This window comes from Girardinichthys multiradiatus, chromosome 8 (assembly GCF_021462225.1).
Source record: "Girardinichthys multiradiatus isolate DD_20200921_A chromosome 8, DD_fGirMul_XY1, whole genome shotgun sequence".
In the NCBI taxonomy this organism is placed as follows: domain Eukaryota; kingdom Metazoa; phylum Chordata; class Actinopteri; order Cyprinodontiformes; family Goodeidae; genus Girardinichthys; species Girardinichthys multiradiatus.
This window is the reverse complement of record NC_061801.1, coordinates 7,941,359-7,954,479: the sequence shown is the minus strand read 5'-3', so window position 1 is coordinate 7,954,479 and position 13,121 is coordinate 7,941,359. Positions and strand designations below refer to the sequence as shown.

Below are 13,121 nucleotides of genomic sequence, written 5' to 3'. Positions count from 1 at the left end.
CTTCACTCTTTCAGCTATCGCCTTGTCCGTGAACTTTCGACTTGTCTGAATGTTGTGATGTAATCTTTCACAGAATACACATTTGTTTGTTTCTGTTTCCTCTTCTGTGCTGCTTACAAATGCCTTTGCTCCAACACTTCGAGGTTTTAAAGGTTTCACCTTCTCAGAGTCATTTGCTTTGAGTACATGTAGCAATGTCACTGGGTTACATGCTATCTTGGGCTCTCTTGTGACAAAGTCAACAAATTCGCTAAATGTTGGAAATGAACCACACTCCTCTTCAATCTGAATGACTTTCCTATTCCATCTTGCTGTGAGCCAATCGGAAGCTTGCTGAGCATTCTCTGGTTCTCATTACAGTCGTTTAGAACATCAAGACTCTTTATCTGAAACATTGCTGCTTCACAGACCCTGAGGAAGTCTGAGAACTCTCTTAGTTCAGCACTGTCCTTTGTTCCAATTTTCGGCCATCATGATGAAAGCTTATCTCTGAAGGCTTTGGCAATTATAAATGAACTTCCATATCTTTCATCCAGAGTATTCCAAGCTGTGTGGTATGCCATATCTGTTCCTAGCAGGAAGTAACTTTCGATAGCCTTTCTTGTGGGACCACCAACATACTTCCAGAGGTAGTAGATCTTTTCACTCACTGGGATGTTCTTTCTTTCAATCAGCATTTGAAATGAAATTTTCCAATCTTTGTACTTGATGGGATCACCATTGAAAACAGCAGGTTCTGGAACTGGTAGACGGCTTATATTAATGGACTCTGCTAAAACCTTAGCTAGTACTGCTGTTCCATCTTCCTGTATGGCATTGCTGGTAGGTTGCCCGCTTGAGGTGTCTTGTGTCATTATAAATGGTTGTGCGCTTGGATTAAGGTTTGAAGGTGCAAGCTTAGATTCAGGCTGGCTTACTGGGTTCGATGTGATCCTTCTCGATTTGCTCATTTGCTCATCACGCAGAAGATGATATTTCTTCAATCGAGTTGCATTCTTGCTCATACACCTTTAGTCGTGCTTTAGCAGCACTCATTTGCTTTACAGTTTCTAAACGTTCAAGCTCTCTTTTCCTTCGCTCTAATATTCTTTGAGTCTCAGCGTTCTTTGCTTCTTGTTTTGCAAGCCTTTCTTTGTTTTCTAATTCAAGCTCTTCAAGCTTCATTCTTTCACACTCCATTTCTTCCATCACCTTTAGAGTGGCTTCCATTGCAGCCACTTCTGCTACTGCTTCTTGCCTTTTGACAGACAACTTACTTGAGTCGCTCGAACGTACACTACTTGACTGTGTGGATCTTTGGGAAGTTGCTGCAGTGAATACAGAGCCAACTTTACTGCAGTGCACTGATCTCCTTTCTATAGCTCCCTTATCTTCTTTTGCAGCATTTCTTTCCTGGGCTTGGTTTATAATGTTTTGGGAAACTGCATCACATGTGTCCACTCTACGACGAGTGTCTCTATCAGGTGTTTCATAACTGTGCAGCTCCTCATAGGCTTGCTTTACTTCTCCTGAGGTATGTTGGATTTGAATAATGTGATTGTGTAAACTTGTTTTATCAGGTGCATCAAGTGCTCTTTTAGCTTGTTTAGCAGCAGTTTTCCATTTGTCGTAACTGACCTTGAAACAAGCTTGAAGCTTGTTCATCTTTTCGTCATGCAGCACTTGGCCTTTCTCAGTGAGTTTTATCTGTCTTACACTTTTCTGCAAGCCTTCTTCTGAAACAGCTTGACTTGCACTTACCTCTAATAGGCTTGTATCTGAGGCCTGTTTTTCATTACTTTTTTCTTGCAGCAGTTCCACATCTTCAGTGTCACAGTTTTTCTGCATGGTCATGTCACTGTTCATTTTTTTATTGTACTTTAGGGTTTTATCACTTGAACTTAAATGTCTTACGTTAGAAGTGTTGCTTTAACTTAACTTAAATACTACCCCTTTAAGTGTGTTTATAAACTTAAATAATTCTATATTCTTAGATGAACTTAAATGTGGTATTACAAACACCTTACTTCAGAATAATAGATCGTCTTTCACTTGCTACAAAACAGAACCAGAAAAAAGAAACAAAAAATGATCTTTATGTTAATCTAAGTTATATAACTTGTCCTTTAAGTACCTGGGTTTACCCTTAAAATTGTCAAAACACTTAATTGATTTACTTAATTAGCTTGGTAACACTCACCTCGCATCAAACAAATTAATTTCTGAAAATTAAACTGGTCTTTATACCACAGCAGGTTACCCCTTAAGCACTTTTGGAGTCCCTTTAAAGTTAGCAAGGTCAATTCACCTCTTCACATTTACATATTTTAAACGTGTTACTTGGTGGCCGATTAACCACGCTGCACTCCTGGACCCTGGCTGGCTCTGGTTTGGGTAACACGTGCATGCAGTCGGTCTTCCCTTTGATGCTAGAGAGCGACGTCACCCCTTAACGAGCTGCTCGTTGTCGGCTTAGCAGTTGCAGCAAGCTCCGCTCTCCTCTCCGCACTTCCCCAGCACGAAGCAGACAGAGTTCTGACTGTTACTCCTCTCGAGTTCAATCAAGGCTCAACATCGTTCTTGGGTTTCAACAGACATTTATTGCGGACAACATGTCTTTACATGTCTTAACGATGTCCCAAAAATGCCGTCAGAACTAAGAAAGGAAACACAACCCTACATTAGCTCACGGAAAATATAGAATCTACATAAATAAAAGATACAAATAAAACAAGAATATTGTACCTCATTGGCCGCATCAACTCCAGAGGAATGAAAATGATTAATACAGCTTCTTCCCACACACAAAAATACACTTTTGTCAACTGGGGAACCTTCTTGTGACCAGTCTCTTGCAGATATGTCAGGTAGAATATTCTGTGCGGCTCCCTCTTGTACACCAGCCAAACGTCCCCAGTGGGCAACAATGTGGCATGCAGAACAAAAAATTAAGTTTCCCCTTTACATTTTAATATGTTTTTAACCACATAAATGAACTCTTAACTGCATGAATTTGCTGAAAGTTATTATTAAATGTTTCATATAAAATAATAATATGTATTTATGGCCATTTTTTACTGAAACGTAAGGATAATGAATTAAATATGAGAGCTGCCCATAACTGCAGCTACATGCAGATTTCACTACCTTTTGAAAATCTGGTTAAATCCTACTTTAAGTAAATTGTTCTAATGTTTTTCCGAAACCTTGGGTTTACAGCATTACTGTCAATAGCTTTACTACAGTAATCATAAAAATTTCAAATCTAATACCAAACGCATTTTGAGGGTTTAGGTGTTTCCTTTCTTCAGAGAAATCTGAAGGAAGTGACATTAATATTTTCATGAATATTAATACAAAATAAGATTCATCTGGGCAGGTTGGTTTATTGTAACTCAATAAAATGAATCTTATCAACAGCTTCACCACTGATTTACAGTTCAGGTTTAGATGCTACACTGGAGGGGCTCAGTAACTGAAGACATACACTCGGCATACAGTGAGCATGGGATTTTATCTCAGACCTGGAGCCCAGTTGAACACCTGTCAGAACGAAGAATGACTGCTGGAGACAATGCATTGAAATAAAAGCGGTGAAACAGGTTGCCAGTGCATCAAGATATCTTTTTGACTGTGCTTTTTGTATTTCTTTTGTGTCAAGTTGAAGCATTTTTGTATCTCATAAATGTGTCTCATGTTGGCACAGAATCTGAACTCTAGGATGTTCTGAAATGGCCCAATTGTAGTTCTGCCTGAGCTTTGTTTTCAGAGTTGCACCGGGTGACAACTGCATAGTTGACACTCGATTATTGAGCTTCAGATCCACAGGTGCACACCCTGAGGCAGCTCACACGTGGACATCAACAGAAATCCATATCCTAACATTGTGTTGTTTTCTCTGCTGTTGTGTGTGTGTTTATTTGTGCGGCGGGAGAGTGTTTCCGGACAGCGGGCATCCAAACAAAGACACAAGTTGCAGAGATCCGATATTTAACCTGCAGAGGTGGACAGGAAAGTGGGAAACAGCTCCACCAGACTATTCAGTCCAGAGCATCTGCTGTGCAGTCAGTTTAGCAGAGTCAGTCATTTCACTAAAACCAATGGGTAGCAATTAACCAATCATTTGCCTTTGTCAAGCTAAATTTTGTTTGTGACATTAAGATTCTTTTGTGTTTTATGTTATCTTGAGAAATGTCATCTTGGGTCCTAAAATATAGTAAGATAACAACATAACAACATTATGTAGGCAGCTCCTTAAGCATGTGTTACACTGCTATGATGTGAACATCAGCACATTGAAAAACATGTGTTACTTGGGTCTAAATGTAAGGACATTAAGCGAATTTTGTGAAACGTCAAGTCCTGTCAGGTCTCTAAACTACACTACCTGTCAAAAGTTTCAGATACACTTAATGGATCTTTTTATTTTCATGGAATTATTTGGTAAACAAAAAGTGTGAAATAACTAAACATTTTTATATTTTAGATTCTTCAAAATATTGCTGCTTTGCTTTCTTGGCGTTCTCTCCATGAGCTTCATGAGGCGGTCACCTGAAATAGTTTTTCAAGTCTTGAAAGAACGTCCGAGAGGTTCATGGAGAGATGACCAAAGGTTAATATTTCAGTCATTACAGCAAAGGGCGGCTACTTCAAGGAATCGAAAATATAAAACATATTTAAAGTTCTTTTACAATTTGTTTTTGCTACATATTTTCATAACTATGTATGTATTCATTTTTCAGTTTTTTTGTCAGTTTCTTCAGTTTCAGTTTTGATTCCTTTAGTGAGAATCTACGTACAATGTAAAAATAAAGAAAACCATTACATTAGAAGTTAAAACTTTTGACCGGTAGTGTATGTGTTACCCTGTTGATGTGCTCCGTTCTAAATAATGTGTATGTGTTGGGATCAAGGGTGTGGAATCACAGTGTTCTGCTGCTTCAGGACTGGGTTATATATTTATGGATCATCTTACTGTCTGGGAATAAAATTCCTTTGACAAGTCCACAATAGCTCCAGGTCAGTTCACCCCTCTTACAATTTGTATCCCCATTTCCCATCCACCTGTTGTCATGTCATCCCTTCCTACTTGTGTTTCATAACAGTATGGAACATAATTTGTGTTTATGCCAGTTTTTAAAATTTTTTAAATAAGGACCTCCTGCTTGTAAATGCTTACGGTAGACTGAGTAAATCCACTGGTACGACACTTCATCTTTAGATATCTGCCAACAATGCATTCAGATCACCTTTCCTTTTCCTTATCCAATTTAAATTCAAACTTCTTAAACAGAAGGCATCTAGGCTTGTTTCTTGAAGATGTTTAAGCTCTCATGCAAAAGGCCTTTTCAATTCCAAAGAAACTTTTTAAAAGATTTACAGTAGACTGAGTAACTGAGATGTTGCCAAATCTTAATGATAATGGGTTGTCCTTAAAGCTGCAGTAGGGAGTTCTGAGAAAACTGTGGAATTAGCCTGAAAATTTGAACAAGCACAAGATTTCTTTCACAGATTATCTGTCTCATATTCTACTGTCAGGACATAGTGACAGTTTTAACAAATGTGTAAAAAATACATTCTTACACAAGTTACCTACTGCAGCTTTAAGCTCCTGAGGTTTACCATAGGGTTCTCCAATATGTTCCGCACAGAATCTTTTTAAATATATTTTATTTATGAAGAATTTTCAATACAGTCCCATTAAACAGAACAGAAGTGTATACGGACAATAAAAAGTGTCAAAAATGAAGGTAAACTGCTGCCGGTTCCTGATGGTGCAGAGACAATAAAAAGTAATACTAGAGAAAACCTTACCCACGGAGATTACAGCATTATAGCAGTCTGTTTCAAAAAATCTTACAGTAAAGTAAAACAAGTCATCAAAATAAATACAAGAGTAGAGTGGTTAGGGGAATTGTTAAACTGACACAAGATAAAAGAGGATACCTACAAGTAAAAGTACATTGTTAGCGCAGGACAAGCGTTAGGAATTAGGTCATACCAAGAGATAGATATCAAAAACAACAATGACTGTCAATGACTAATGTGGTGTAACAAACTTCTTCAAGATGTAGACATGAAACCATATTATTCAACCACAACTTAAAGCATGGGGAACAAACTGATTTTCACTCCAACTGGTAGAGCTTTTTGCAGTGCACCGCAAAAAGCGAGTGATAAAGGAGAGGAACCAGGCATGATAAGGTGCATACCTGGAGACAAGTGTTTTGTTATATGCAGAGCAAAAAAGAATCAAAATACTGTTCCAGAAATCCAAACGTTTAGAACAAGACCAAAAATGATGCCCCAGACTGCCAATCCTCCATTTACACCCATCACATATGGGAGATACAGCTGGAAATAATTTATTTACCTTCGCTTTTGAAAAATGTAACCAGTGAATAAATTTAAACTGGATAAGTTGGAGCCTCGGATTTATAGAATATGTTTTGATCCCTCTCAGAACTCTTCCCCAGAGGTCATCTAAGATCTCCTCTCCCAGATCTTCAGCCAAGCATCTCAAATGCAAAAGGATGGACTTGGTAGAAGAAATAAGTCAACAAATTTAGAAATCACACATAAATGTTTCAAATTTATACAGGTTTAAAATGACATTCTTGCAGTTGCTTGGTACATACCAAAGCAGAAGACCCATGCTGAAAATATTAAATATGAATATTATTCTGTGACAACTGGGTTTGTTAGAAGTAATGAGAGAAAGGCAATAAGAGAAAACTGTTTGTGCAGAGAACATATTATCGTGCACTTCTACTGTACTAAAAGACATGATTGAAAGTTGTTATTCATGGATGAGACCATATGTTGTGGGATTGTATTTCTTTGCATGTACATATTCTCTTAAGTTTGATCTACTTAGGTCAAAATAAGGTAACAGCTGACGAGTGATTAGTGCTGATATGTTAAGTGCTTCTCCGGCATCCAGTTAGCTACTTGGGAATTGTTAATTAATTGATTTCAAATTAAAAAGTATGAAACAATATGAAAAAGAAGGGGCTTAAATGACTTGTTCTTCTTTGATTGCACATTTCCTAAATATCTGCACCCTACTTGTGTGTTAGAGAGAATTTCTCCATTGTGAGATCAAAAAAGTCTATCTTATCTTAAATTTTAATTTTTAGAAGATAAAACTCAGGGTCTTAACTCAGACGTCCCTTTCTCCCTTTTATTTGAGTTGACAGATTTCATCACCTTGAAGCAGAGGCTAACATGAAGAAAGTTTGGTCAGTTTTACATCAACTGAGCTTTTTTCTTTCCTGTATGACTTGTTGAAGCCAAAACCTTGTGTTATTCCCTGTGATTGGGCTTAACTGTTCCAAAACCCCCGGATCCCCTTTGTTTGTCGAGCACAGCAGGACTCCGAGGATAGAGTGCCACCACTAATATTTCTCTGTCTCACCTTATTTCTCTTTTTCAATATTTGTCCATTAGATTTCCCCTTTTTGCCCCAGCACATCCACTTCCTGATCAGGTTTCCACAGTTTTTATCCCCCCCCCCCCCCCCCCCCCGATTTATTCATTGCAAGAAAAGACACAGACATAAAGCTGTGACAGCATGAATATTGGGTCTTTTTTATTTCTCCTCTCTTTGCCTCTCTTTTTCAAGTCAAAATAAACAATCCAGACATTGAGCGTAGCACCTGAGAGCCCCAGACACAACATGATTGGATTTTTTTGTGTGTTTTCTGCTGCAGGGGGGAAAAAATCCTCCTTGAGGGAAATCAAATAGTTGTCAGGCTATTTGACTGTATACACATTTATTAAATTTCTCTTTTTTCAGCTGGAGAGATGTCAACTGGATTTTATATGTTTGCACTCATCACCATGCTGGGATGATGTGTCGTCGTCTTTTCCCCAACGTGCAAGACAGACTCATGAATACACATCAGCTGAAATGAAAAGAGCAGGGTGTCCTCATGTTAATTAAAAGGGGTAAATTCCACTAAAGGTCAGAACGGGTGTTTTCAGTGACACATTTTAGCGCTCATTAAGGCCCTGATTTAATATAATATGAGCGTGTATTGCCTGTTATCTGGCTGGTTAAATGAAGGATCTTTTTTATCCACAAACATTCCTAAAACTGGAACTAATGCATTTTTTGTTCTTAATTCCATGTTATCATCAAACTAAAAGACTAGAAAACAAATTTAATGAAAAAACACACTTTTTTTTTTAGGTAAAATGTAGCTCACTGTCAATAAAACAAAATGGCACAGTGTGCTTGATCGTTGCACTTTTCATTGATTATCTTGATTACAACCAACCAACCACAACCTGTGCATGGGACTTGGAGGCATCATAGTACATGATAGTATCCAAAACAGAGTAATTCTAAGTATGGCTTCTGTTCTCATAGTACGACAATTTGGGTTTGTATCAGTGAATATTAATTGCTATTTGAAAAAACCCCAGGCCGAAAATAAGGTGCTGCATTTAGCTTTCTGCATAATTCTGCAACAAAAAACTAATAGAAGCGATTAATAAAGTGTACCAGACTCACATGGCCAGATTTGATTCAAGCAACATCCATATATCCTATCAGAACCTGCAACTGCATCACTTAAAACTGTCAGAATTTGTGGTAGTGATGGACCCAAATGGTGACAAGACAATGGCAGATACATGGTTGATGAGAGTGATTTATTGAAGCAAACAAATGAGCTGACAGAACTGACACGAGGAGAGCGAGGACATGGAACCAGGGAGAGAACAACAGAAGAATCCAGCAAGGAATAAAGAAACCAGGGAGCTTAAATACTGAGGAGGTGTGATTAGTGAAATGGAAAATGGGTGAGTAAAATCAGGGGAATGATGAACAGCTCACAGCTCAGGAAGAATCTAAGCAGAGAAATGAGGGAAGGTGACAAAAGAGAGAAATAAACACAGACAGAACTGAAGCAGACACAATAATCTAACCAACCTGAGTCTTATTTAAAATGCACAGAGAAGAAAGCACAAGAAGGAACTGAGAAACAAAGGAATGATGTATGGAAAGACCTTAATGGCAAAAATAGATAACACAAAGATAATAGAAATACAAATAGAAATGAGAACCAAAACACAAACAGCTGTGGATCATAACAGAAATATGAACCAATGTAAGTTTTTAGTTACAACAGAAAGATACAGGTTCTTCTGATGACTAAAACAATAATACGCACAACCCAATCCAGTTTAGCACCAATCCTCCCTCTATTTATGCACCTTGTGGTGTTAATCAGAATCAGCTTTATTGCCAAGTTCATGCATACAAGAGTGGATTTGTGTGTCATCTGTATGACTACATTTACAAGCGGCAAGCACGCATGGAAATCAATCATTTAAAAAACTTTCAAATAGAGTTTAAATAGATTCATACAATTTGTGAAGCATCATGGATTCTGGATTTCAGGGCCATATTCTAGATTAAAAAGCCAAATAATCAAATCACTAAACTAAACCACATTCCCAGCCCTCTGTGTTTTTCAATTATTCTGGATGCCCCCCCCCCCCCCCCCCCCCCCACTACACCACTCCCACCTGTAGTTGTGTTAATCTTTTTTGAAAAGCAGAGGTAAACGTGGAAAAATTAGGAAAATGATAATGAATTTGCTTTGACATTATTCTTACACTGTTTCTTATCTTCACCCATTAAAGCACATTTTAAGTGGATCTTAAGGTGAAGAAATGAAAGACATTTTAGTAACCAATAATATAATACTGGCCCAGAGTATTTTACTGTCATAATCATGGATTTGGAGGTAGGACCAGAATGCAGAATGTGGCGAGGAGGTCGGAAAAAAACCCAGAAAACAAACAGGGAAACCAAACCTAGATAACAAAACTCAGGGAACAGATCTAAGAAATCTAACATAAAGTAGGAATCTGGAAAATAACAACTATCACGAGTAGTCTGAGGACATGAGGATAACCTAAATGGAAAAAGTAAACAAACACAGAACACCTGAATCTAGAAAGTGGTAACTTAACAGCAGTAACTACTAATCAGAAAGGAACAGAAAAACACTGAACAGAGAAAAAGTAAAATAACAAAAAACCCCAAATGGCAGATCCCGACATTTACAGGTTAGTAACATTTTAATTTAGATCATTTTAAATGTAATGAGGCCAATAATGTAATAACTTGCCAATGATTTAATATAATTTTTGAGCATTACCATAACAGCATTTTGCCAACAATTTAAAAAAGGTACTATGTTATGGCCTGGTTAACACTGAGCAAATGCATGTAGGTCACCTAACCACTGTTCTCAATTCGCATTTCTACTATATGATCAAACTATAAAAAGCATTGAACAGTATTTTTTTAATTCATTAAACTAAATTAATTGCTGCCTAGTACGTATGCTTTATTAATGTTTATAACTGTGAAAACATCAACTTTACCTAATTTTAGGGACCAAACTGCACAAAAACTGCTAAATATTTATATGCAAGAAATGCAGTCCTGTTTATGCATTATCAGCTGCAGTTATTACAACTTCAAACGATTTTAATGTAATTATTACAATTTTCACACTTTACTACATTAGTAGCAAGTTATCACATTACTGTATTACAGCTGAAAGGACCAAAATCACTGTTTTAGATACGTATTAGGTTACTGGCCATTTTTAAATCATTGGTTGCTACACAGATTTTGTGGAACATCACGTACTGTCAGATCTATGAAGTATGTATGACCCCAGTCATGTATAAGCATGTGAGTTCACATGACAGGGGTGTAAAATGTACAGTATGTTATTGTATACAGCTGGAGCTGTTGCTGTGATGTCAACATCTTGTATTTATGTTTTTTTATGCTCAATAATTGACTATTTGAGGGTGAAGGTTCCAACCTCATCTTTGATCATCTCTAAGCTCACTGGGAGTGTCATTTTTGTTTTGCAAGCGAGTTATCTACAGCACGCAATGTACTAACTATTTAAAACCTCTCTGCACAAGCACACCCAAAAAAATCTGAACTATACCTTTAACAATGAAAACAGGTATGATGGGTAGTATGTAAAACCAAGACCAGCAGAAACAGACCAAGGAGATGTAGAACCAAACAAAACATGACATGGGCTACTGCAGAGCTTACTATCCTCTTCGATTACATTTTCTTCAGGCAGTGGGGAAAACCAGCTTAGTTGACATGACTAGAGACGCCGTCTCTTCTTGTGGAATCTCTGGCTTTGATTCTCTTTCTGCAGAAACTCAGAAAGAAAGGTTTAAGACAGCTACTCTTATTTCCAATATTGGGATCCAAGGTTCTTTGAAGAAGTCGTCTGACTTGGCCAGCGAAGCCCCCCCACCTCCAATGCTGCTCTAGTGATGCGCAATGGGAAAGAGGACTAACAATGCTGCGCACCAGAGTTTTGTACTACGATGTCATGGGAATGACTCCTGCTTCCTGGGAGTTGTCCTGATAATAGTTTTTACCAGTCACTTTTGTTTGTGTAGTTCAGTGGTTGTTCTCTATTCATGGCTAGGCCAAATATAATTGTTGTTAGACCTGAGTGAGACTCGTGCTTGTGATCCAACATCTTCTGATCTAATTATGGTGACTGTGATTGCATCAAAGAGGTTATTTCTACAGGAAAGGTCATTACTTCAGGACAGAGTTCATTGATAATTACATCAAACTGTGTGTTTGGGGTTCTGTGTTGTTTTAGGACTCAACAAATTAAAGTCATTATTGCTGCTGCCAGAAAAACAGTACTGTTGCTGCAGTGCAGTGGAGATGTTGTTTCAGACTGACCAGTCAACACATTGTGTTATTGTTTGTGTTACAAACTGCTACAGCCATTTCCACAAAATGCAATTCAGTTTAATAAAAAAGGAAAATTAAATGTTGTTTACAAGGTTGGGGTAAATTTCCAGACTACAATGTGCTTATTTTCTACCAAAGTATATGATTCAAAAACAGTATTCCTTTGTCGCACCAAATTAGAGGGTCAAGAATAGAAAAACTCATTGGTGTTATCTGATTTATGTTGGTTGTTACTGTCAGTTTTACTCTCCAAACTATTAACAATATGTCCTTATGTTGGCAAAAATGTAATTGCTTTGTAAAATGTACAGTAAAATGTATTTAATATTCTAAATTACCTGTGCACACATGTAATTTTCATGGAACATGGTTGCAGTATGGATGAATAGCAACTTCCTACTTTTGGTAGGTAGAATCAATGCAGTGCAAAATCAAGCTTCAGTATACAAATGGCTTAGTTAAGTGGAAGCATGTAAATAGTTGTAAGTAGTTGGTTCTTGATGGTGAGCTGTCATTGAGCATATTGTGTGTGATTTCAGGCTGCGTCAGGTGCTCTCAGCAGTCTGGGCCATGTGTACACAGCCATAGGAGACTACCCCAACGCGCTGGCCAGCCACAAACAGTGTGTCCTGCTGGCCCGGCAGACCCAGTGCCAGCTTTCTGAGGCACGCCAACTGGGCGACATGGGTGCTGTTTACACGGCACTGGGAGACTTCACCAATGCTGTCCAGTGTCATGAGCAACACCTGGACATCGCAAAGGTAAAGAAGTTGTACCGTGCAGTGCAAAATTATTTTTTTTCCACATTCTGTCATGTTACAATAAAAAACATCAATGTTGAGGGGATTTTGTGAAAGACCAACACAAGGTAAATTATAAATGGCCTGCACTTGTATTGTGCATTATCAAGTCCCAAGAGACCCCAAAGCACTAAATGAACACTAAAATCAGTCATTCACACATTCATACACTGACAGTGGTGAGCTACAATGTAGCCACAGCTGCCCTGGGGACGACTGACAGAAGCGAGGCTGCCATTCAGACGGCGCCACCAAGCCCTCTGACCATCAGCAGGCAAGGCCGGTGAAGGACACAATGACTGAGACAGATTGGGCAAGGATAGAGCACAGAAAGCACAGATAGAGCATGGTTCAATCTATCATCTGAAAATAGAAAGAGTATGGCACAACTGGAAGCCTACCAAAACATAATAGGATAAGGAAGCCATGGCTGAAAGAGAGACATACGAAGTGCAGTCAGGGAAGACAGCAAACATGTGGAAGAAGGTGATCTGGTCACAAGTCAAAAATGGACTTCTTGGTATATGTGTAAAGCGCTTTGTGCTCATAACCCTCTATCCTTACTATAC

At 38.2% G+C, this 13,121-nt stretch overlaps 1 protein-coding gene across 1 annotated transcript in view; it reads left to right on the top strand.

Annotated features, from left to right (window-relative positions):
• The window catches only part of ttc28 (tetratricopeptide repeat domain 28), a 188,893-nt gene that overhangs the window by 121,833 nt on the left and 53,939 nt on the right, over positions 1-13,121 (top strand). The window contains exon 6 of the mRNA XM_047372558.1: positions 12,292-12,513. Coding sequence (XP_047228514.1) covers positions 12,292-12,513 — 222 coding nt within the window. The remainder of the gene's footprint in view (positions 1-12,291; positions 12,514-13,121) is intronic.